We start from the raw sequence: 25912 nt of genomic DNA, 5'->3' as shown, positions 1-25912 counted from the left end.
TTTTGTTGAGAATTTGTTGTTTATTTTTATTGGACACAGCATTTACATAGGCTTACTATAAGCTTGAAACACATACGGTTCATAGAAAATAGAGTACATATAGGAAACATAGTGAAATATACAACAGTAATAGTTAACAGTGTATATATATATATATTATTCATGGGTGTTCTTTTATGCGATTTCTGAAATAGCTTTTAACTGCGTGCTTGTTGAAGGTAAATGTAAACACTAATATTTTAATGTTCAAACTTTTGAATACAAATTTTGAATACAAGATACTAGTAATTGGAAAGCAGTCTAAGAGAATGCACATCTCTGATTGGCCATTTTCAAATTTGAGCTCCAATATGAACCAATCAGATGTTTGGAATTTAAATATGGCCGTTAGTCGCAATTTTTTTTCCATAATTTCTATCATTTCATTTTTTTGTGGGTAAAATGATAAATAATTTGTGTAATGAAAAGAAAGGGATAACTTATCAGCTCTAAAAATAATATAATAAATAAATAAACCCATAAGACTGTGTATTCCTGTATATGCGTTTACATTAACTATTTATAATAATGGTTACAGAATGTCCAATTTTTAAACATATTAAAAAAAGAAGAAAAATAATGTTTCAACTAATGCATGATTTTACTTGTGAAAAAAAATGAACATATATGTTTTACATTTACATTACATATTACATCTATACATACAAGATATATATAAACATATATATTATTCAAGCGGTTATCAAGTATAAAATGACTACTTTGAGACTCATAGATTTGCACTTTATAGACAAGGGATGTCATATGCACTTTTAAGTACATGTACACATATATAAGATAACATAAGTAAAATAAATACACAAGTATAATATTTCTTACGCTTTGAATGTAACTTCGGGACGTTAATTACTATGGCTTTAAAAATTGTATTTATATTTAATATTTCTTATATACACTGTATATGTTTATTTCAATATTTCAACTCCTTATATAGTCCTATAGATCTGAGTAAATAAATGTAGATCTAAATATAACGATATAAACTACACCATGTTAAGATAGATATTTAGGTCCGGATAAAAACCAAACTAAGAGTTACACCTTCGGATCACAAATCCAACAGTGTAAATCAATTTCAGCATTTTTTAAAAACAAGTGTAACTTATTTCAAAGATATTTTGACTGACATATATTTGCTGTAGGGAAGATTCTTTTTACTATATACTATGGCACTAATTGAAACTATCATCTATATACTGTTTGAAGACTGGTATTTAACAAAAAAATATAACTAATGAAACACAAAAATGACAAGTTCTAGAGTGCAAGAATTCCCTGTAACAAATAAAACAAATAATGACTTAGATGATTTTATCTTAAAAATCACAGCCTCATGTCCCTCGTATTTTTTTTTCCATTTCCCTCTTTTTTTTTTTTAACAATTCTTAATTTACTTTTCTCAACTCAAAAAGAATGCCCTTTAACATATATCTTACTGCAGTTAGGTCTTGTGTTTACACATATTCAAAAAATTGACCAATGCCTTCAACATATTTTTCATTTTAATTCAGATATGTGAAAATTTGTAATAAAAAAACTCCATTGTAATAATTCACAACAACTTCAAAACATGGAAAGAAATGTTAACATAAAATGACTTGTGCAATGAATCTAAACATTTAAACAACTTCACATTATAATGCACATGCCCTCTTAGTTTTATTACACACCATGTATGATCTAGTGAAAAAAGTGTTCATGTACTCAGATTTCAAAAAAAAAAAAATGTTTTATTTACATAGGCACTATCTCAAGCACTATCAGGTTAAGGTAGTGGGACACCTTTCAATAAAATTTCCCATAGAAAAAAAATCAATCTTCCTTTCATTTGACCTTATTTTTTTTTTCATAACCAGCATATAGAGTGCCAGTACCTTAACTTTTCTGTTATACACAATTTTCTAACAATAGGTATGCACTACCTTAACCTGTAAGAAAATAGCTTCTTCTACATAAAAAACTTTGGAATAAAGTAACCCCTAGCAAAACACCAGAGAAAAAATGCAACGCTCATATAACAATAATGCTTCAACAACAGTTATTTGTAAAAACAGAAAAAAAGGATAAAAATAAAAAAATGTTAAGACACTATAAAATTACAATATCTACATTTTATCATATTTATAATCTTGACTTTATATGGAGCTAACCATTTCACATAATTTTAAAGAGTAAAAGCAAAAAACAAGCATCTGATTCTGTATATAAATGTATATAGAACAGTTTTGCTGTCTCTCATCAGGATATAAAATTGCAAACACTTATTCCTATATTCAGACAGCCCCATATTTCACAGCCGCACCTCGTGAAAAGCAGAGAACACTTACATATCAATATCCCACTCATAATTCCAGGCGTATGAATACTTACACAAGACTTTGTTTCCAGAAAACATACAATTTGATAAATTTCAAGTAGTGAATGGTCGTGTCATACTGAATTTGAAAATGAATTTGTGTCTGCATTAAAATCACTGTTACATAAAATATACATATAACTACCAAGGGAAGTAATCCTTGTAAATGTACCACCTCTATATTCAATATGTCATAGAAGACATAAAAATGCATAAAAGATGCCAGTCACTTCAATGAAATGAAACTCATTTACTATAATAGAAAAGCGAAAAATAAAATCATAGAAATGAGGCTTGATATTTGAATGAACTTAATTAAACTAATGTGATTACAACATCACCAAGGCCTTTAAATCTTCTGTATAATTATTACTTGACCTTAGTATGTGTAACACGTAAAAAATTGAATCAACCCTTCAACAAATCAAAGTAAACCTTACGTGACCTCATATTGACTTGGGAAGTATCTTTGCCTCCTCCATTGAGAAGAGTAGACATGTTTCCCAGAATGCACTGCGGCTAACAATGACTAATTATAGTCCTTACACGCCTTTTATAGAAGAGTTAAAACTTTCTTTTTTTTCTTTATTTGATGAAGTGACATTTAATATGATTTTTAACAATAGAATAATGCTTTCCTCTTCTTGAATATTTAATCACATCAAAAGCTTGAAACATTGAAAACTAATACACCATTTTCTCTTTTGCATACATCCGAATAAATGCAATACACTTTCTTATTTCTTTTCCGTTTTAATAATTATCCCTATAACAATGAAGGAACAAATGTATTTCTGTTATATGAATATGCTTTAAAAGTTGTGACTACAATATGAAAGAAGTGCAAAACTACTGTATCTGATTCAATATGACACCAGATATAATAGTATACTGCACTAAAACCCTTACAAATTTCTACATTTATTGGGGGAAAAGCCGACAAGCAGTCTGGAAGATCAATTATGCAAATCAAAATGAACTGAAAACAAATTTCCACCATTATCATGATAATACATGAATTTACATCAATGAAGTAAAATAAAAATTAATGATAATTAACATAACAGTGAAAAATAAAACAATTTGAACAAGTGGGCAAGCAAAAATAAAGTAAAGGAATTAACCTACATCTGGGCATCTACTGCATGCTATAGTCCAAAATCCCCAAAAAATTACAAAAAAAATAAGAAAAAATTGGACGAGTCACAATCATGTACCTAATCAAACAGTCAGCTAAATAATGGGCGATCAGTTGTTATCATTACACAATCAGCTAAATAATGATCAATCTGTCATTATCATTACAAAACAGGTTGTACAAAATGTACAATAATTATTTTACACATAACCTTATTGTGTCAATTAATTAGAAAAAATTAACGTTTTTCCTATCTAGAAATTTCTGTCAGTTTCAGTGATGTCAGCCATGTAATTCGATTCCCCATCCCCATGACATCACTTCCTGTGATTTGATCTTTTCAATGTAATGACCTCTTGGCCCGGAACAGCTGACCAATCATCTTGGTGAATCCTGACCTTCGACCCTGTGACTGTCCAATCGTTTATGAGATATACAATATAAATGTTTTCACTATCACGACCGTGCGTTTATGTTGTCTGCATTATGCATTTAGTTATTAAAAGTTTATTGTCTAAACACTCAAATTGAGCTCTCCTTGCTCTCCTTGCTTTTCTTAGTTTTTGAAAATGATGGCATTCTAAATTTCTTCTTCTTTTTCTTTTCTTTAGTTGGTGATGGGTGCTCTTTGGTTGGTGAGCCCTGAAGATAAATTCAGATACACTGTACAATATATACTGTAAATTAAATTAAAGGCACATCATGCCTCAGAAACGAATAAATGTTTCCTTCTTTAGAAAGGGCAAACATAGGTTTTAAAACGTTATAATAATGGTTTTAGAGGATTTCAGATGCACCTAAAGATAGTAGCATTGAATGTGAAATTATTGGTCATAAAAGTAGCAAAATATAAACAAAGCAGTATTTTGATTTCCATACAAAAATAGTAAATCATAGTTAATCTATGATTTTAATTGCCAGAGAGCAATAGAAGCAGAAGATTATTCAGATAACTGGCCAATGAGTAGCTTTTTTTTGAAAATATAAAATGATAAAAAAAAAAAATAAAAAAAAAATTGAGGAATAATGGGCCTTTGATATATTTTTTTTTTAATTAAAACTTCAAATACTTTAAAGAACATTTCTTATTTCTTCTGAATCCATTTAGAACATTTATTTAAACATATAAAACTGATTTAATTTTACTAAATATTTGTTATCTTGATAAAACCATATAACTCTGCAAGTCTCTAAGATACTTGAAATATTTGCAAAATATTGTTTCTGTAGATTTCAATTATATTGAACACTGATTTAAATCTTATTATCTGGAAATCAATTCCCTTGTGGCCCATCTATTTAATGTATATCTTCCATCATCTGATCATGAAAGTCAGATTTGATGGATCTTCGTAATTTGTAGTAAAGCAAGAAACCAGAAATACAACATGTACTTAATATTGAGTTCCAATACTTGAACCAAGACTTAGCACTTAATTAATCTGCTGCAAACAAAAATGATTAATTTAGCATTTGTCACCAGTATAGAGCCAGGCCAACCTGCACATCCATAAATCTATGCAGTCTGACCAGGCTCTATGCTGTTGATATATCCATTTTTTGTACTTTGATACTGAAATCCATGGACTCTTCAAAATTATTAAAGACAGGGCAAAAGCAATACATGAATTCTAGAGGTTAAGAGACCATGACACTGACTGTAGTGCCACCACAGATGCCCAATTATTCATTGAATGGTAGAGCTCTATAAATCTTAACAATTGCTTAAGGCTTTCCAACAGTCATATTAGTTTGAAGTAGAAAACATCAAAGTTGCTGAATTCATGTATCATCAAAGCTTTTATCAACTTATATTTAAACTGTTGAGGTGTGAGAAGGAACTACATTTAAATTCAAGTTTCATTCAAGAGTGAAGTTAATTACACAACAAAAATTTTGGTATGATTCTAATTAAAATATAACTTAATTAATTTTTTTTATCAAACATGTATCAATGTACATGCTAGGTGGAGTACCATCCAAACTGAATTTACTAACAGCATGCAAAACTTTCACAAACTTAATGTTTACAGAGCAACTGGTTTGAAAACAATTATGAAACAAAATATTAGGCAGTCTTTCTTCATCTTTATTTTGTTAAAAGTGCAGCATCTTACAGTCTAATATGAGTGCAATCTTTCTCTTTTTTTTTCTATCAGGCAATCCGCATGCAGTGAACTATGGAAGACCACTGCTGCAATATTTAGCACAGAAACAAAAACATCTGGCAATCATCCAAGAAAGCGGAACAGAACAGGACAAATCAACATAGCAGTACTTTTAAAGCAAAGATTTCCAATTAAAGAAAATATTCACTAAAATATTCTTCTGGTTTGCTGTAAAAGGACAAAAAAATAGATTCTTGTATTTGGATGGAAATGTTTTTCGATGTTGTGTTTTATTTCTTATGAATTCCAGATGACAAGTTATCAGATGAGTTTTGCAGATGACAAATTATCAGATGACTATAACACTAAGGATAAAAGCAAGACCAATTTAAAAAAAAAATCTACCTAGGCCCTTTATTACTAATTGAATAGACTAGGGTCATGAACCTACAGACTGATCTATTTCCTTAGCAACAAGTCTATAATAGTCAATATTGTAACCATGGCTTACTGGGCATTACAACCAAAGCACAGGTCTTTATGTAATAATAATTTGTGAAGAAAATTTTTAATGCTTAAGACTTTAAAAGTTTCAATAAAATCCACTTAATTAAACATAGTATTCCAAAAAACTTAAATACTGTTTTTATAATTTACACATGGTACTTGAACACCTTGTTAACAGTCTATCAAAGTATGTCAAAGTTACAGACTGGTTTCATTTAAAGATTTCATAACCTTTGACTTTCTTATGACTATGACACAATATGAGGCGATGAATAGTTGAAATATAGTTAATATTTAACAGAAACCAACATTTTCTGTCATGTTAAACTTTTGCACAAGTAAAAAAAAAAATATCAATCTGCTTAAAACTTTACAAAAAATATTGTTAGGTGCCATTTTCATTTTTACATTTGAGCTGCGTCATGACAAAACCAACATAATGGGTTTGCGACCAGCATGGATCCAGACCAGCCTGCGCATCCGCGCAGTCTGATCAGGATCCATGCTGTTCGCTTACAAACCTTATAACAAGTAGAGAAACTGATAGCGAATAGCATGGATCCTGATCAGACTGCGCTGATGCGCAGGCTGGTCTGGATCCATGCTGGTCGCAAATCAACAAAGTTGGTTTTGTCGTGACACGGCTCATTTATATATCAAGGTACAGAGACATTTTTCCTTTTACTTTTGTAACAGATGAATCGCACAATGTTATTTTCTTTTTACTAAGTATTTCTACTACTAATACTAGCAAGGCATGAAATAAGTTGCACACTTTTAAAATGGATAACAAATAAATCTAATGAGACACAAAAACTGCGTACCTCTTTACTGCTACGCTCCTCTAGGGTTTCTCCACCACTAGCGCTATCTGTTGACCGAAGTGTGTCCGACTTGGCCGGTGACCTCATTTGATCATCATCGCCATTCATCGCTTTCTCTGAAAGATAGAAAATTCAACAGTACAGAGCTTGTGCATAGAAAATAAAACATTGTTCAAGGTTATATCTCATTTATCAATATTTGGAATCATCACAAAAGAGGTCAGTAATAATGCAATGTTTTAAAACTAAAATATATGTCTGTAAAATAAATTTTTGAAGAAAAAAGGTTTCTTAGCAGTGCATTTTACTGTGACATGAAGGCCAAAACATGACAATTAATTATAATGTAAGGGAGACAACCCATGATAAATGAAAATAGTTAAATTCCTGTAAAACTGATTTTATACATATCATCTAATGATACAAACTACATAAATTTTATTACAATTCAAAAGCTAGTAAATTTTGTAACAGCTTTCTTTATCTCCAAAGGTATTAAGTCTGTCAAATAATAAGTATATGCACTTCTGAGTCAATTCAATAAGGAGAATATTTTGCTATTCATTTCTTTCTGTAGGACAAAATAACTATTTCTCTCCTTTTTTCACAGAAAGCTAGAAAAAAGGTCCATTAACTAAATATGAGCTGGTATAAGGGGAACTAAATACCAAAATTTCTAATGACATAACAGGAAATTCCATTTCCTCCACCATTAATATTATTCTGTCACAAAATATTGTCTAAGTACGCTTAAGGCAAGAGGTTCTAAATGTGGTAATTTACATGAAATTTATGAAAATGTCTGTGAGTGAAATTGTATCTGTCTGCAAAGACAAAACAGCACCATCTAAATCAATACTTCCTCAAAATCTGATATAATAACGGTTCAAGTCTATCATATTTTCTATATTGAAGTTTTAACATTAAACAAAGAGCAAGCGATTTGAATACTAGTGCTAAGTTTACCCTAATAAGACTTAACCTGCTGAATTTCTTAAATGGACTTGTCCAGTTTCCATTAAAGGAACTGCCTATTTTAAAATTTTGGGGATATCAGGTTGTTGAAAAATTTTAAGCTAAAGTCAGCCACCAGTATAGAGCCTGGTCAGACTGCACGGATGTGCAGGCTGGCCTGGCTCTATACTGGTGGCAAAGACTTTTGATTTGAGCCGGTTAAGGTCTATTATATGCTTAACAACTGTGAAATCTAGAGACAGGATCATGTACATAAAGGTATAATATAATGTTAAAATATATAATTTGTGCTTAACAACATGCATAGTTACAGTCTGTTAAATTTTAAATGGTAAATAAGTATATTTTGAAAATGAAAACATTCTTCCTCCTGGGAATGCTGAAAAACGACTACAAAAGTTAATGCTAATGAATAATTAATAATGACAACCAATGAAAAGACAAGAACAGATTGCGTCCCCATAACCATGAAGTAATAAAGAATTTTATGTTTGTTAAATAATTCAAAGCACTAAAATTTAGACGAAGAATTTTATGTTTATAAACTAAAAGCACTAAATGACAAAATGTTTATGTAAGTCAAATTACTTTACTTAAAAGCATTAAATGATAAAGAAGTTTGTGTTTATAAACTATAAGCACTCAACAATAAAGAATTTTTTATGTTAGTCAAATCACTTTACTTAAAAGCATTAAATGATAAGGAATTTTGTTTGTTTACAAATTAACCAAGAAACCATTAAGAGATAAAGTATTTAATGAAAATAATAGGATCACAGAATAAGAAATCTTATGTTTGTGAATGAACTTATTCCAAACTTGATAAAATATTCAAATATAAATCAGGCATAGTATTCATCTACTGCAAATGTTTCAAACTTTTTGTGCCTACAAACTGAGAACAATTTCATATTTTATTCCATCAATAAACAACAAAGATTATTTATACTTCATTAATCATCGTATCTTGTTGATATAAAAAAAATAACACTAGATAGGGTATATGATAGTTATGATTGTATGAACTAGCTACCTACACCAGTGATGATGACCAGAACAAGTGAGCACCCAATGTTATATCCCTTTCTGATTAATTTATTTCATTTATCTCACCTTTTTTATTTTTAACTTTTCGTTCTGACTTTGACCTGTCAAAGTTCTTCGCTTTCAACTCGTCTATAACTGATAAAATGATAATAAAAGAAAAACAAAATACATACAACATGCAAAATGCATACAACATAGATCAATTTAGCATTACAACACAAAATGCAACAACAGGCACAAGGTTCAAAAGTAAAAAACAATGACTAAAAATTTATTGCACATTATTTTAAACTCTACCATATTGACTTGCTTACTGGACAAAACTTTTTCTATTAGTTGAATTAAAAATCTCATCAACACTCAATTTGTCACGCTCAACTGGTGGAGGGTGGCACCTTGCGTATTTTCTGACATCAAATGGCAGAACCACCAACATATAAGGGACAGGGTAATCTTCTACACATGAAGGAATTTGTATTTCCTAGCGGCATTCAAACCTTCAGGCTGTGAGGGGCAAGTTGTTCAGCAACTATAAACACTCTGCCATGGAATATCCTTTAGACTTGATGGGTTTAACTATAATTTTGTTTGTTTAGTTTGAATTTACCGCGCACCAACACAATTAAAGCCTTATGGCGCAGAAACAGGAAAGATGACTTTGGGTTACACCAGGTGTTACAAACTTAAAGCAACAACAGGGGTCAAAACCACCTCATCTGCTGGAGCTAAGAGATGCATAGACTCCAGTATTTCAAACCCATTTAGTTGCCTCTTACAATCATGCAGGGATAAATACTGGTTGTAAATCTGATGCCTCAACCCTTTAAGGCAACTTCTCAGCCACAAGGGGGTTATACTTAATAATCTTTCAACAAAATCACAAGTCTACAGAAAAACAATATATTTAGAGTGCAAAAAAACTAATAATGAATTGTGTAAAATTTAGACCCTGTCCTATAAGAAATAAGTCCTATAAGTGAGTTAATATGGTCTTGTGTTAAGAAATTTGTAGAAATTAAGCTCATATGTATAAATAAAAGGACTTTTCTTATCCATTAGTGAACCAGAATTATTTCATTCTCAAACCACTACACTAATGCCCTACTAGCAATCTACACATTAAAATGTAAGTAAACTTGTTTAAATCACAGTTGGTTTTTTTTTAATAACAAACTTACGTTCTGGACTTTTGGGAGGATACCTAGCTGACTCGGATCTCTGGAAGTTGGACTGAGCGGCAGCTGGGCTTGATGCCTCTGTTAGAACCATGCAACACAACAAACATGCAAAATTATACACTCCACAATAGTAGTACTGGGTAACACAGTTAAACATTTTGGGTATCTTGATATAGGTAATTGTATGTCCATAAAGCAGTAAAAATTCTGAACAATCTTTTTTCAACGTGTTTCTATTGAGTCAGCTCATACAATTTAATGCTACATAATCATGGAAAACCTCACCTGCTAAGCGTTATTTTGCTACAAGATTACAGCATGGCCAGCCTGGCCTGACATACTAGTAATTGAGCAGGCTGGCCTGGCTATATACTAGTGGCAAAAAAGACTTTGCAGTTGAGGTTTTACATATGTAAGTATATACTGAAGGCTGTTCAATTACCAAATTTTCATTAAGATATCCATAAAATTGATAATGAACTTTTTTTTTCAATCACAAATTTGGTCAGCTCATTAAAACGATTATCAGGTAATGCTGTTACAAAATAATAATGAAGCTTGCAGTTTTATGTGTTAAAAGTAAGGTTCTGAATAATGTTGAATCACCCTTAGGATATGTTGCCTGCTTTTTAAATTTGTCTTTTGACGTGTTATCTGTGATACGCAGGCTTCATAACCTCTGATCCCCTTTCAAAATTCCATTTTATTTAGTTCCGCCCATTGTTTTCTCGTTTAGGGCACACGCTTTTTATTACTTGGGGACCATACGCCGCTTTTCATGGAATGGCACGGAAGTGTCACATTGAAGGTTCCATGATAACCGCAGTATGAACACATCTGCGGATGTTTCTAAATTCAAAATTTTACTAAGTCATGTTTAAATGTTGAATTCTGCTTAAGCCGGTGCTAGGGGGCGTGGACGGTAACTTGCACTTTCCAGTACCGTCCATGAACAGGCTCAATCAAACCGAGCCTGCAACATTTTCAATTTTGCCGTGTTGGGCTTTCTTTAGGGATTCTGTATTTATCTATTCTATAAAGGCTTTCAAAACTTGGTGTTTATTTTCTAAGACAACTAATGTCATCATCCTCAGATCAAGAGACAAAAAGCCTTTAGTTCCACAAACTAAACATTACCATAATTTAAAACAATTTCCCCATGACAAAATGCTCAGAATATTTCAGTTTTATAGACATACTGGTACAGGCAAGTATTACTCAAAAATGCACAACATCTATGGTAAAAAGTAAGAATTATTCATTCATAAATGTGAATCATGCGTGAATCACTGCCCGTTAAATCTAAATTATATACATCGTCACTGTCTGACATTAGCTACCTCATGCAATTACGATTATATTCACTTGCAATTTTCTTGTCTGAGACATTAGCTTTATATGACAGATGCAATTTTCCTCTTCGACATTAAACCCAAGCTATATTAAATTATTATTCAGTCACTACATCATGGTAGCTTCTGTTAGATTAAGTTGTCTTCAACACAAAATCATATAAAATAATCAACACATGCATATAAATAATATACCTTAAAATTACTAGCTTTAAGTTTTAAATATACACATAATTATAAGTACATAAGTAAATGAACGATACAAAAATCAATGTTTTATGTATTTATTGCACTGCATATAGCAATCATCAGGTACATATGGGGTTGACTAAGTAAGGGGGAGTAACTTTTACACATGTAATTACATATAAATACTAGCTTGAATACATATTCAAATAGAAAAATATTATTTTTCTCATAGCAAAATAAAAATTAATATATGTAATATCTAAGATGCAGTGTAATAATTCTGTTTGCTTGACTTGTAGTTATAAAATATTGAAACTGAGAACTAGTCCTTAAACTTAGATTCTGATTGGTTAAAAGTGAACACAAGTAAAAACTTGACTAATAGTAAAGCTTATATTTGAGAATGGTTAATTATTTTAGAGTTAGCCTTGTTAACATGTAAATCATATACATATATATAGTTATTTTACTGCAGCAATTTATATATACATTGAAAAGGGCTTTCTAATTCTTATCAGTAAAAGTATTCTCTATAGAAGAGTTGTTGAGACCCTAGAAGAGTTCTTTCAGCTAAAATAATAATATGTTATATGAAATATATGATATATGTTAATAACTACCAGTTAAATTAAACTTGATCTGACACATAGACAGAATGTTCTATCAATCTCAGTAACAGACAGCAGGGCATTTCCGCACTAACACAAGGGGGCAATATAAAGTCCATTCCTAATCCGCAATGGCCTTTTTCCCCACTTTAAAAAAATAATTCTAACAGCAACCCAAACAAGAGCTGTCAGTAGGACAGCAACGCTCGACCATTCTTAGTGCTTGATAGTAAAAAAAGCCTTGATTAAAAGGTAAAATTTTCTAAGCAAAGAAAAAGGCAAAATTTTTCTTTAAATCCATATTACAGTTATAGGCCTTGGATAAAGTCCTATTATGCTCTCAAAGAAGAGTAAAATTTCAACATGTTTCAAAGCCATATGTCAATGGACTTTGAAAATATTTGAGGTATTACAAAAACTTTAACGTAAATTCTAAGTCGAAAAAGGGGCATAATTCTGTCAAAATGCTTGATAGAGTTACCTCCTCCTGTCTAAAGGTTGGGGTCATGATGGTGAACAAGTGTGCAAAGTTTCAAAGCCATATGTCAATGGACTCTGAAAATATTTGAGGTATTACAAAAACTTTAACGTAAATTCTAAGTCGAAAAAGAGGCATAATTCTGTCAAAATGCTTGATAGAGTTACCTCCTCCTGTCTACAGGTTGGGGTCATGATGGTGAACAAGTGTGCAAAGTTTCAAAGCCATATGTCAATGGAATTTGAAAATATTTGAACTATTACAAAAACTTTAACATAGTGGTTACGCCGACGCCAACGCTCGGGTGACTACAATAGCTCTACTTACTCTTATTGAATAGTCGAGCTAAAAATCAAACTGTTTCAATGTCCAAGAAAATTGGAACTGTTTTGTCATTTTTACCTTATTGCCTATATTAAAACACCTCAATTTCATTTCAATCACTATACTGTGTCATTCTAAGAACTATATAGAGCCTGTTTAAGATATTAAAATCCCTACTGTTTACATTCTGTATCATACACAAATGTACTAAGTATATTAATTTATGCAATTAGCTAAACTTGCAACTATTATTTCTATAAATGAAAGAAACAAGAGGAATGTTATGTTAATTTATCTATTTCTGTTTTCCATTTCTGGGTACAAATCCATAAAACATGACATCCCATACCATAATAATATGTAACCAATCAAAAACCACAATGATCTGTTTACCTATAGTGTGTATATAATGTTCCGTGCTGATGATCATTTTATAACACCATAAAAAGCAAACTCTTGTCTTACGTGTCTTTTTTTATAAATGGCAGTGTTATTATAAGCATAATAATAATCGTAAATAGGGTATTATCTAATCAGAGATATACATAATATTTATATTTCATATAAAAATATTTATATTACATATTAAAATATCTATATTACATATTAAAATATTTATATTAATATTATAATATTTATATTACATATTAAAATATTTATATTACATATTTAAAAATATTTATTGCTAAAATAATTATTAGGATAGATCTTTATTAAGTTAAAAATATTGCAGTTTTCAAAATCTGTATAAATACTAGGCCATTTAACAATATAACTGTAGTATTTAAAATTTGGAAATTCAGATAAAAATCTGTGAAATATGCTAAACTAACAATTTACGGTTTAAAAAAAAAAAGTTTGCCAAATTTGGTCATATATTTAAAGGAAATTTGAAATATGGTTCAAGATTTTTAAAAACATAAATTTGAGCATTAATGTTTTTTTTTTTTTTTTTTTTTTAAAACAGATAAATAAATATATACATGTACATAAGGTCTCTAAAATCCTAGCACTTCAATTATCAGTTAATTGACAAGAGTAAATAAATGTGGAAAGTAACACATTTTAAATTACAGACCTAGACACTGTGATCTTTATTTCATTACATTTTCCAATATTTCTTTTAAAATTAATTCTTGCATATAAATTACTTCATATAAAATCTGCATATTTCTCTAAATATCAATTAAAGCATATAATATATTTGTAAAACTGAACAATAAAACTAACTGAATCAAGTCAAAATACAATTTATCTTGATTTTCAACTTTGTAAATGCTGGAGGAAATTATGATTTACCTATGTTTTAAGTTTTGCATTCTAGCACTCTGATTCTACACAGATGATTAAAGGAACTCCACTGAGGTCCAAAGTCATAAAAACATAAAATTTGAAAATCTTACAAATATCAAGTAAAACACTTAAAATGGAAAACTCTGCAAAGGGTAAAAAAGAAATATACTCAGAATTAAATTTTATGCAAATTTTAGCCAGATTTGAGTGAAAAGCATTGCAATGCTTTTTATTTTTGTGCCCTTTTTTCACAATAAAAATTATTATTCTGGAAAAACCTCAGCTGAGTCCCTTTAAATTATTCATATTATTTGGATATTCAAAATTCGATCAGTGTTCAAATTCAATGCAACTAAGTGCATTATAATCTAGAAAATAAATTTTCAAAAATTAACCCGGCAAGATTCACTAAGCTCTATTAATTGACAGATAATTAAACTGTTAGTTAAGGTTGGTGTGATTGAAAAAGTGGAAGTCAGAAAACTAAATGTGTACATTAGAAAGTGTATGTGATCATTATTTTTTTTTAACTTATCTAAATTGTGCCTCAAGTTAATAAAACTCTTTAAAGTGCAGGAGAAATCTGTCTAATTCTTTTCTTTTAATCTTTCTACGAGGATATTACAGAAACAGCACAACACAACGATACTAGCACTCCAAAGGGAAGCAACTCCTACCAACCCGATGAATGCAAGTCATCAATACTATCCACATTTGAAATGCGAGAATACCGATTGTTCGGTAAAATATCGTCAATGTTAGAGTCTCCAGATAAATCATGCTCTGTTATAATATCGTCTATACAAGTTTCTCGGGATTTCCGATGTTCCGCATATTTATCAGAATATGCGAGAATTTCGTCCACATTTGTTTCCCTTGAATGTCTGTTTGGTCGATTTTGCGTTGGTCGTTTTGCTCTGCGTACAACTGGTAGATAAACAACATAACTGGTAGTTACGACTTCCAAATAATCTTACCAATATCATTTATCAGATTACTATGCATTTTTGCGACTATTTTCCTAAGAAAAGCTTTTTTAAAAGCAGCTTTCACAATCAAAAACAGTGACTTCAAGTCTAGTCTAATCTTTAAAAGCTAGAAAAGGAAAAGCTAAGAATAAAGCTGTGTATAGGAAAATGCTTCATGTGCACATGTATATATATAATTATATGTATATATGTATAACTATGTAACTATAAAGTACTGACAGGGAAAGAAAGCTCTTGCAAATAAAAACTTCACCATTCATTTTAAACACAGCAACTCTATCGGCATGCTCTTCTACTTTTAATTTAAGTTGACATATATATAAATGTATATATTTATAACAATAAAAGCTACTTTATAAATGTGCTAGTTTTTGGACAGGATAAAAACAAAGATGGTTATTCAAAGTTTGTGAAATCTCCGATTATATCTGACATACAAACCTTGGGCTGTTGGAGACGTGGGTGATGTTGGGGGCGACGCCGCGGAGGAAGCATCACTGTACGACGCCACCGAGTCGCCACGGGCACTACGCCTGTTGTTCTCTTGAAACACAATCATGCACAATATTTCGTGTAAGTTAAAATAATGATCAACATAATAATACATGCACAACATAACATGTGTAAAGTAAAATTATCTAACATAAACAACATGCAGAATAACATAGTTACTAGGATCTATAAACATGTATTTTTAATTCAATACCCATGTATCATACATAATCCTGATGTAAGAGAAAAGCGTTCCATATAAAAAATTTAAAACTTCACTAAAATTTAAATCGCACAACATTCACTCCCCTTCATATAAACAATAAATTCATAAGGCAGAACTTACGATACACATTTTCAAACATCTCTCATTGTGTTATTTCAATATTTTTCAATCAAAATTAGATCCCCACCCCCCTGTTTTTCACTCATGATTTTTTCTCACATCAGAATTAAGACTCTTTATACCAAGGAATTAATACTATACAAAATACATGTCAATATTAATTGTTAAAATAGTGGCCTATCCTTTACAGGGACAAACATCATTTGCAAAGCATACAGTTTCTTATCTTCAAATTACACAATAAATGGAAGGAAGTTTTTATATGAATGAGTTATGAAGTAGTCAACTGTTAAGCTAATCTACAAGTATGATTAAAACCTTCAAAATTTGCTGTTTGATAATAAACATTAAATCCTTATCAACAGTTAAGGTGATAAATTTGTTAGTTTTGAAGAATATGTCATCTAAAAGATTAAATGATCATTCAAATTATCAAATTTTGAATCTCTTCATTTCTTAAATTTTTTGTAATTTGTTTTTATTTGATCTAAACGACTGCCTATCATGGAGGCAAGGACAGTTATCATAATCATGTTAACATTATGTCGAGAGGAAAAAAAAAGAAAAAAAAATGATTCTGGCTTTGTATAGCATTACACGAGGACGAAAATGTTAGTGGTTAAATCCTTTATCTCGTATGACATGAAAAGTTAGTAACTTTGGATTAAAAAGACTACACAAGGAATGTTAAAACATTTACGTCTATCTAACATGACAATGTGTGGGTGGGGTAAAAATGAAACATGCGCCATATGAATAAATGACAATGACTCACTTGCGTTCACTCTGTATCCCTCGCCACGGCCTGAAATGTTGGGTTCGGCACAAAATATGACAAATACATTAACACACAAGACATAAATACAGTATGTGTAACATTGTCACAAAATTTGAATAAATTGACTGTGAAAAATGGACAAATCAAACTGGGATCTTAGCATTTTAACAAGTAGTACCCATCCAACAATAATACAGGCAAGACAGATGGTAACTCCCCCACTCTTTTATGGAACATTAGGAAATGAAAAAAAAAGTCTATTTTTACTGATCTTGACCTTATTAACCTTTCTGTTTATCCAGCCTCCTTAAACCTCAGGTAGAATTTTGTGCAAATGATAACATAATATGTTGTTGGTTTTTTTTATGGCTCACATTATTTGGCACCGAAACAGAAAAGATGATTTTGGCTATCCTTGGGCGTTTCAAACTTAAAGCAACACCAGGGGTCAAAACCACCTTACCTCTGCTGGAGCTTAGAGATGCATAGACTCCAGTTATTCGAACCTATCTACAATTTAATCTCTACCAATCACTCTGATATAAACAGTGGCAACAATTCTGAATGCCTTAACAGCTTAAAGACAACTTTGAATATAAAGTCAATACATCACATTTAAGTAAATACATGAAGGTTGTATAAAAAATGGTATGACCAAGGACATGACTAATCACATTTTGGAGAGGGGCAGAAAAAAACCACTGCAATATTTTTTACAGGTCAAATTCAAAACAGGGAAAGAAACATAAATTCAACTGCCTTTTCCTTCATATATGCAAATGTCTATAGACAGAACATAATTCAAGATATTTCAATTCTAATGCTGAAATCCCTCTTGTTTGAACACTTTTTTTTTGTTGCAAAAAATGAGATAGCGTGTTGAAAGCTGAACGTTGCGGTGGACACAAAAGGGAAAACATATAATGTCAAATAATGACACAAGCAGCAATGAGAGAGATGGTTAATAAACTTTTGAAATAAGCAATGATATCTAGCAAATGGTGTTAAAAATACTTTCTATAGAAAAATGCAACAACATCAATGCAGGTTTATGATTTTTTTCCCTCTTATTACATGTTTCACCAAGATCCATAAAGAATTGAACTTTATGCTGCACAAAAGGTGATAAACAACTTCTTCACAACATCAATGGCATGTTACCATACTATGACTTCATTCCTATAGGGTAAAAGCTGTATTAAAGGGAGCTAATCTGTACACTTTTTTCTCAAAAATTCAAGGGAGACAACTACTCACCATCCTCACTGAATTCTACAGTCGGCGCAGATTCTTCAACCTTTTGTTGCACTTGCTGCAGCCTCTCCTCCGTGGAGATAAGCTTGCCCTCTGGACCTGGCTCAAGCTGTTCCTCTGTTTAAAACAGTAAAAATAACAATATGTTCAATGCCATAGATACAATTACATATGCAATCTTGTTCTTTACTGTTTACCAAAAAGTAATGGGACAAAATATTTAAATGCTGCAACTACATAGTGATGTGTCATGCTTACCAAACTGATCTTGTACAATTAATATTGATATGTCTTGTGTTAAATTAACATCTATTCTAAGGGTAAACAAAGTCAATATTTTGAATTGAAGCTGTATACAAAAGTCCTGTCAATATACCACAGAAACAACACTCTGTATAGAACTGACTTTATCACTAGTCAAATTCACCAGCCCATAGGTGAACTTCTTCTTTTATCGATGGAAATCAGGTCTTTAAAACGTATGATGTGCTACTTTTCTTTATACTCGATATTTAACATCATTTACTTAAGCTCAATTGTGACTTATTTCAACAAATTTTAAGTCCCCCTCCCGTAACTAACCAGTAATGTGTCACATAATTAAACACAGTTGTGACCAAAGAAGGTTTCAAACCAATGCTACCTTAATTGAGAGGCAGACACCTCAACCACTAAGCCTCTTGCACATTAATTTTACTACTAACCTTGTACAGTGGGTAGACCATCAGGTCCTCCTTTGTGTTCCACTTCCCACTTGTATTTCTCTATCTCATCTTCTGACATTGTCTCAAATGGATTGGCTGCATATTGTGTATGATAAACCTAAAATACAACACGATAAAACTGTAACTTGTATTAAACAATTAGAAGAATATAAAACATTATATCAAATATATCACCGCAGTTCAGAGGCCCAGAATACAGGAATGTTTGTTTCTTATTGCAAATTTTAACATGTTTGGTCATATCTTCGGAGTCGGTCCACCTGGCTAGCTTTTCTGGATAGCTAACCAGAAATAAACGATTACCCCATAAAAACCAACAACTAATCTTACTGATGTCTCGCATGTATCAGTTTTTGCTGGTAGTTTAAACTCAATATTAACTTTCAGGGGTATACTAGCATAGCCTTCTGAAAAGTTTTTCCTACGGGACTGCAGGCTTTGAACCTTGCCTGTTCAACTGAGGATGAAACTGTGACATACCTGTACATTGTGTTGCTGGTCTCTTTGTATGATACCCTTGGAAGCTGCTCCAATCACTATAACACTGTCTCCTGTAGCACTCAGACTTCCATCCTGTAACCATAACAATGACCAATCAGCTATCAGCTAACATACTCATAGCCCAAACATAAACCAATCAACTATCATTTTATATTACAGCAGCAAAAAAAATTCAGCCAATCGAACATCATTCTTTATAAATAGAACAGTGACAATAACCAATCAAAATCTCCATTATAGACCAAATGCCACAACAACCAATCAAATATCAGCTTTCTGAAAAGGTTATTTTTTTCCTCCCAAAACCAGCTTAATTCAAAAACAAAATTTCTATTCTACACTCAATCAAAACTAAGCAATTTTTGTAACTGAATGCTACAGAGATGGACCCTCCCCCCTTTTAAAGTATTATGGTCAACAAATTATGTCATAAAATAAATAAGCGTCTTATCCAAAGCCTGTCTCAAAAGTCTTTTTTTTTCTTTCTGTGAATAACATAACAATATCTCTTGATATTATATAATTACCAAATATACATGTAAATAATATCAAAAATAGACACTATTCTGGCATCTACAGTATACGTATATAAATATAACATTTTTATATCATATAGTTAAAATGTTAAATGAATACAAGTTACATTATTACATTAACATACAAGTTAAATATACATAAATTATTTATTTAAGTGTAGATTGTAAATTGCTGCATGTATAAATCCTTATATAAAAAGTGCATTATCATTAGTATCTTTTAAATATACCCATGACTATTTATTCTTCATATTAGTCAATTAAGGGCTTTCAAAGATATCAATGAATAAATTCATTCAATTATTATTCAATTATTTCGTAATTATATGTATTCAAGGCATCTGAATTTTTTTCTTTATGCATATCTTTAATGTCCTCAAACATTTGACATAGATTTCTGAGTAAAAATAGATTATGATTGGTCATGTTTTGAGATAAATTCTCGCAGAATCCATGTTAATTGCTTATTTAGCCTCGCCATCAGAAAATACCATATGGGTGACACAAAACACAAATCCTGCCACACTCAATATTAACTATAATGTAGTTTAACAAGAAGATCTCAATACTAAAGAGAAACATTCATTGGCGAAAATGTCGACCATTTCCACCAAGTCATTAGCTATTAGATATTACCTCCCTTTATGAAGTTATTAACATTACCTCCCTTAACAAAATAATTTATATTATCACCCTTTTATAGACGATTAAATATTTCTTCACTTATGTAGATAACCAACCTCGGTTATATTACCTCCCTTTAATAAATGTGTTATATTATCTCCCTTTAAAAATGATCATATGAAATGATTTCCATTACCTCCCTTTATCAAATGATTAATTTCACGCTCACATACAACATCAAGAAGCAGAGAACTAAATGTTATAAACAATCATGATAAAAATGTCAATACACTAAAATTAAAACACATTACCTATTAACGATCAAGCATTTTCAACTTTGATATTTAAAAACCTTATTAGTGAAAATTTGCACTTTCAACTTTGATATTTAAAAAAATTATTAGTGAAAATTTGCACCATCAAAAAAGTCAAAAAACTATTTCTAAATTAAGATCATGGAACATTTTAACGCTAAATGCAATATTTTTTGGCAGAATAGTCTCATTCCTGTGCCAAAATGTTAAAAGCTTTTCTATGCAAAAGTGATAAAAACAAAACACCTATTGTCAGCAATTTCATTCTGATTAAAAAATACATGTTTAAAACTTTTAGTTCTTTACTTTTCCAGAATACAATGATTGGAAGCAGATTACGGAAAGCAAGTGAAATATAAATAAAGGATTGTGTAACTTACATGGCCGTTTGACTCTGCTAGCTGAAACAGTGGCAAAATAACGTTGCTATGTTACACATTACAGAAAACACGAGCACACAAATCTATAAATAGCATCAGCACATGACTGCTGCAGCATAGTTACACTACAGTAAGCTCAGAATGACAGCACTTTAAAGGTACTTATTTTAACCATAGTAAGTAGGAAAATAAATTAAAATGGAAACCATAAATTTTGACCAACATCACTCCATTGTAATCTGCGCCTGGCCCTCAAATAGCTAGGACTCGAGACATTAATAAAGGTATTTGTTTCTGTTTCTGCCTTTTTTATGCAGATATTAACACATTTTTTGGTCATTTCTTAGGGGTATAACGGGCTTTCCTGGATAAATAACCTCTGATAACCACTTTCACAGCAAGTGACCGACGTATAACCCCACATGTATTAGCTGTGAGAGACCATTAAACTCAATGTCCGAGATCAAAAATTATTGTAATGGAGAAATTTTGCCTCGCCAAAGGATTGAACCAGCAGCCCTTTGATTACAAATCAGCTGCTCTACTTACTTAGCTAAGCGAGTGGACTTATAAAGATAAAAATACCTATAAATCTTAATATCTTACTTCCCTGGTGTTTCATTTGTTAAAAGTACTATTATCTTATATAGTAGATATCTTTATCACATAAACCGTGGCGCAGGAGTGTAATAAAGCCATGTAATAAAAACAATATTACACTAGTGTAATAACACTTTGACGTGACGTCATTTACGCTATATAGAAACATAGCGTTAAAGCGTGCTAATGTTAGTGTTACACTATAGGCGCGTCATTGAAAAATTATCCATTTTAACATTTGACTGTTCTTATTTTATATATGTGATAAAAAGAATATTATATCCGTGTAGATTCAATACTAAATTTATTGAACTCGTTGAATAAAACAATATTATGCTTGCCAGAGGCTCGCATAATATGATCTTATTCAACTCGTTCAATAAATTTAGTATTAAACTACATTCATTTAATATCCTCTCTATATAAATATCACACCTAGAAAAATTGACTAATTTTTGTCCAGAACATTTTCCCTATAAGTGCTGTCATTTTCAGAAAAAAAATAACATCAAACAATATTAAAGACTTCCTGACTGAAAAATAACACTATTAATTCAAAATCTGACAAAAATCAATTTCACTACAACAAAAATTTATCAATTGAAAGTAACAAAAACAAGATAAAATAGTAACTGGTCACTATGAAAAACAATGTGCTAAAGCTACCATGCTTCAACCAAGCTCTGGAGTAATATACAATGTAGTAAAAATCTTGTGAATCCATGTGAAATGAAAATGTTCCTTACTTGATAACGTACTATGTACTCTGTAGTTAAAGCTGGTAAATTCATGTGTTTATTTTTTTTTGTTGGGAGTCGCACCAAACCTTTACAGGTCATATGGTGTCTTTCCAGATTTACTGGTTGGAGGAAGAGCTCAAGTGCCCCTCTGTGCATTATTTACGGTACAAGCCAGCACCAGAGTAGAATCACTGACTGACCATAAGCTAGCTGGACAGCTAACTGCCATGAAAGAATTCAAAGTCTCTGACTGGACTCGAACCCACAGCTGTGAAGGGCAAGGGATTTTGAAGTTGATGAATGACCTTATCCACTCAGCCACTGATGCCCCATGTGAAATATACTCAAACATTGATATATGAATCCATGTGAAATATAGTAAAAACTTATGAATCCATGTGTAATGTAGTTAAAACTTATGAATCCATGTGTAATGTAGTTAAAACTTATGAATCCATGTGTAATGTAGTTAAAACTTATGAATCCATGTGTTATGTAGTAAAAAAACACCTTATAAATCCATGTGTAATGTAGTAAAAACTTTTTTTGTTTAGGAAATAGATATCAATTCTGAGTGCATTGTTGTAGAATAATGCACGGTTTGAGTTCAAATGCGTAGTAATATAATCACGAAGGCCGATAGGCCTGAGTGATTAATTACAAAGCATTTGAACGAAAAACGTGCATTATTATACAATAATGCACGAAGAATTGATATCTATTTCCATTCTAATACGTCAAGAAAAATATAATTTTTATTATAACGTTGGACTTTATGTTTGGTGGTTGAATTTGTTTTCGCCTCAGAGTTTCCAATAGAAACGTTCTTTAGAGGCCGTTCCAGTGGGTTGAAAAAAAACTGTTAAATCTACCGTTTGTAGAAACATTTTGAAAATAACGAATTTTGAAAACGTTGATACAACTTTGTTTGTTTATTTATTTCAGTTTATAATTTTTCCAAGCGAAATACAAATCATTAAAAGTGAAATAAATGTAAAACTAAACTCGTTTGCGACATTAAATAGCGAACTTGATTTGATTGTTTTGCACGTGCTGTTTGGCGCTACATTGTGACGTCACGTAAACAACATTTTTAAACGTCTGTACAGCGTTAACGACTGAATTAAAGATATTGGTGTTCGGATTAATTTTCTTAGTTAGACCATTTTCTTTCATTCTAGATAGTTTTCACAACAAAATTCGAAAAAAATTGTTTTAATTTATCAGATTTTTTAAACAAAATGGCGCCTTCAATGTGAAAATACACAGGGAGATAATAAGAACGGCGAGTGCATTGTTGTAGAATAATGCACGCTTCCGGCCTTCTTTGTCTATATAGAAAAAATTCCGATAGTGTTAGAATTTTTGTTAAATGTAGTAAAAACTTATGAATCCATGCATTATATAGTAAAAAACTAAGGTATTTACGCATAATTTAGTAAAAACTTTATTATTTATAATTTATAATGTATTTAAAACTTATAAATTAATGATGAGTTATGAAACAAAACAAAACTATCAAATTGTATGTAAAGTAGAAAAAATTGTTTTATACTTGTGTTAAATATTAACAGCTTATATTAATTGTATAATTTAGAAAATATATCATGAAACCATTGCTGTGCAATGTAGGAAAATATACAATAATAGAAATGAAGCAAAACTTAATAAAATCATATGTATGGTAAGGAATTGATAAATTTGTAGATAACTACTAATGGTATCTTAAATTTTGTAATGAAAACTTTGTCACACTAGGTTACAAGTTAATGCTTAGCTGGAAGCAGGAGTGACTAGTCTCCTTGACAACAGTATATAGCCAAGCCAGACAGCACATCTGTATAGGCTAACCAGGCCTTATACTGTAAATCGCTCAATCTGTGTATTTTGATATCAAAATCCCTTTAACTTTCAATGGACTGTTCCATATTCAAAGAAGAGAATATCTCATAATCTGTAACAACAATTCAGCAGGTTCCTGGATAAAACCTTACTTGAAAAAGAGTAAATCGTTTGATAAACAACAAAATCTTTTCACTGGAATTTGGTGTTTATATATAATAAATATATTATTGTGTTAATTTTTTCGTGATGAGGGTAGCTGTGCTTTGCCTGGTATATATATGATGTGGGATTAACCTTGGTGAATAAAGTATTTATACCTTATATGGCTGAATAGGAAAGGATTTTATATATATATATAGGTTCAAGGTATATATTTTTCTCAGAAGAAAGTAAATATGCTATTTCTTAATGATTCACCTGTAAATTTATTTTCTTTTTAAAACCCTCATTTTAATGTTTTATAAAAAGTATAGATAGAGCTGATTAAACTTGTGAATAAAATTACAAGATAGAATTAAAATGAGTGAATGAGTAATAAGTACGTAAAGTAAGTTTGTATGATATCTCAAAGAATAGTTGGAAATATGTCTAATATGACCTGTGGAAGATACAACATTGGAAATAATGTTTTATGAATGTGCAATGGACCAAAACAGCTTCTATATAAACACATGTATATAATGTATACATATTATAAATAATTCTTTTCCTTAATTTTTTGTTAATTGTATTATTGTGTATTTCAAAATAGACAGCTTCCAGATTCAAATAGAAAAAAAATAAAATGATGTCTTGGTATATTAATAATATTAATTTGAAAAGAATACCATGTGATCATATTTAAGCCAATGAGAGATGATCTAACAAAATAAAGCAAAACAACTAATTTGCATATTAAGACCCACCTTCATCTTCTCTGCCTCCTCCCATGTCATGCCTTCCAGAATTTTAGACTGGGGTCCAGCATTTATTCTCTCTTCATAATAATCTTTCTTTATCTACAAACAAACAAGGAACCATTCCAGTGTAATACATAAACTTCTTTCTTTTTTTTAAGTCATTAAATATCCATATATCTTAATTCTATACATTGTATGTTAAACACGATAAAAAAGTCTTTTATTTTAATTTTACCATACAAATTGTACCTATGACATGTTTTAAGTATTCTCATTTACAGTAAAATTTTGAAGAATTGTAAGAACTTGTTTAAAATAAATAAAGGCCCAGTGAAATCCCAGGACAGAATAGGTAGAATGGAGAAATGCATCCTTATAGCATACGCAGGATAATTTTTTGTACTAACACCATATTTTTTGCGTAATTGATGCAAGAGCCTAATACATAAGAA

At 30.8% G+C, this 25912-nt stretch overlaps 1 protein-coding gene across 23 annotated transcripts in view; it reads right to left on the bottom strand.

Annotated features, from left to right (window-relative positions):
• Positions 1 to 25912, bottom strand: part of LOC132729611 (gamma-adducin-like) — a 78561-nt gene continuing 52649 nt past the window's right edge. For 7 of the 23 annotated variants that reach the window (XM_060715395.1, XM_060715401.1, XM_060715397.1 and 4 more), the window contains 12 exons: positions 25467 to 25559; positions 21377 to 21397; positions 19502 to 19594; positions 19001 to 19118; positions 18300 to 18413; positions 17040 to 17069; positions 15868 to 15969; positions 15119 to 15364; positions 10194 to 10271; positions 9082 to 9150; positions 6994 to 7109; positions 1 to 4196 (listed from right to left, as the gene is read on the bottom strand). In XM_060715395.1, coding sequence (XP_060571378.1) covers positions 4077 to 4196; positions 6994 to 7109; positions 9082 to 9150; positions 10194 to 10271; positions 15119 to 15364; positions 15868 to 15969; positions 17040 to 17069; positions 18300 to 18413; positions 19001 to 19118; positions 19502 to 19594; positions 21377 to 21397; positions 25467 to 25559 — 1200 coding nt within the window. In that variant the 3' untranslated portion in view covers positions 1 to 4076. The remainder of the gene's footprint in view (positions 4197 to 6993; positions 7110 to 9081; positions 9151 to 10193; positions 10272 to 15118; positions 15365 to 15867; positions 15970 to 17039; positions 17070 to 18299; positions 18414 to 19000; positions 19119 to 19501; positions 19595 to 21376; positions 21398 to 25466; positions 25560 to 25912) is intronic. The other 16 variants (XM_060715402.1, XM_060715404.1, XM_060715405.1 and 13 more) reach the window with 15 other exon arrangements.

This window comes from Ruditapes philippinarum, unplaced genomic scaffold (genome assembly GCF_026571515.1).
Source record: "Ruditapes philippinarum isolate M1 unplaced genomic scaffold, ASM2657151v2 ctg2844_1_1_1_1, whole genome shotgun sequence".
In the NCBI taxonomy this organism is placed as follows: domain Eukaryota; kingdom Metazoa; phylum Mollusca; class Bivalvia; order Venerida; family Veneridae; genus Ruditapes; species Ruditapes philippinarum.
This window is presented reverse-complemented; position numbering and strand designations above follow the sequence as displayed.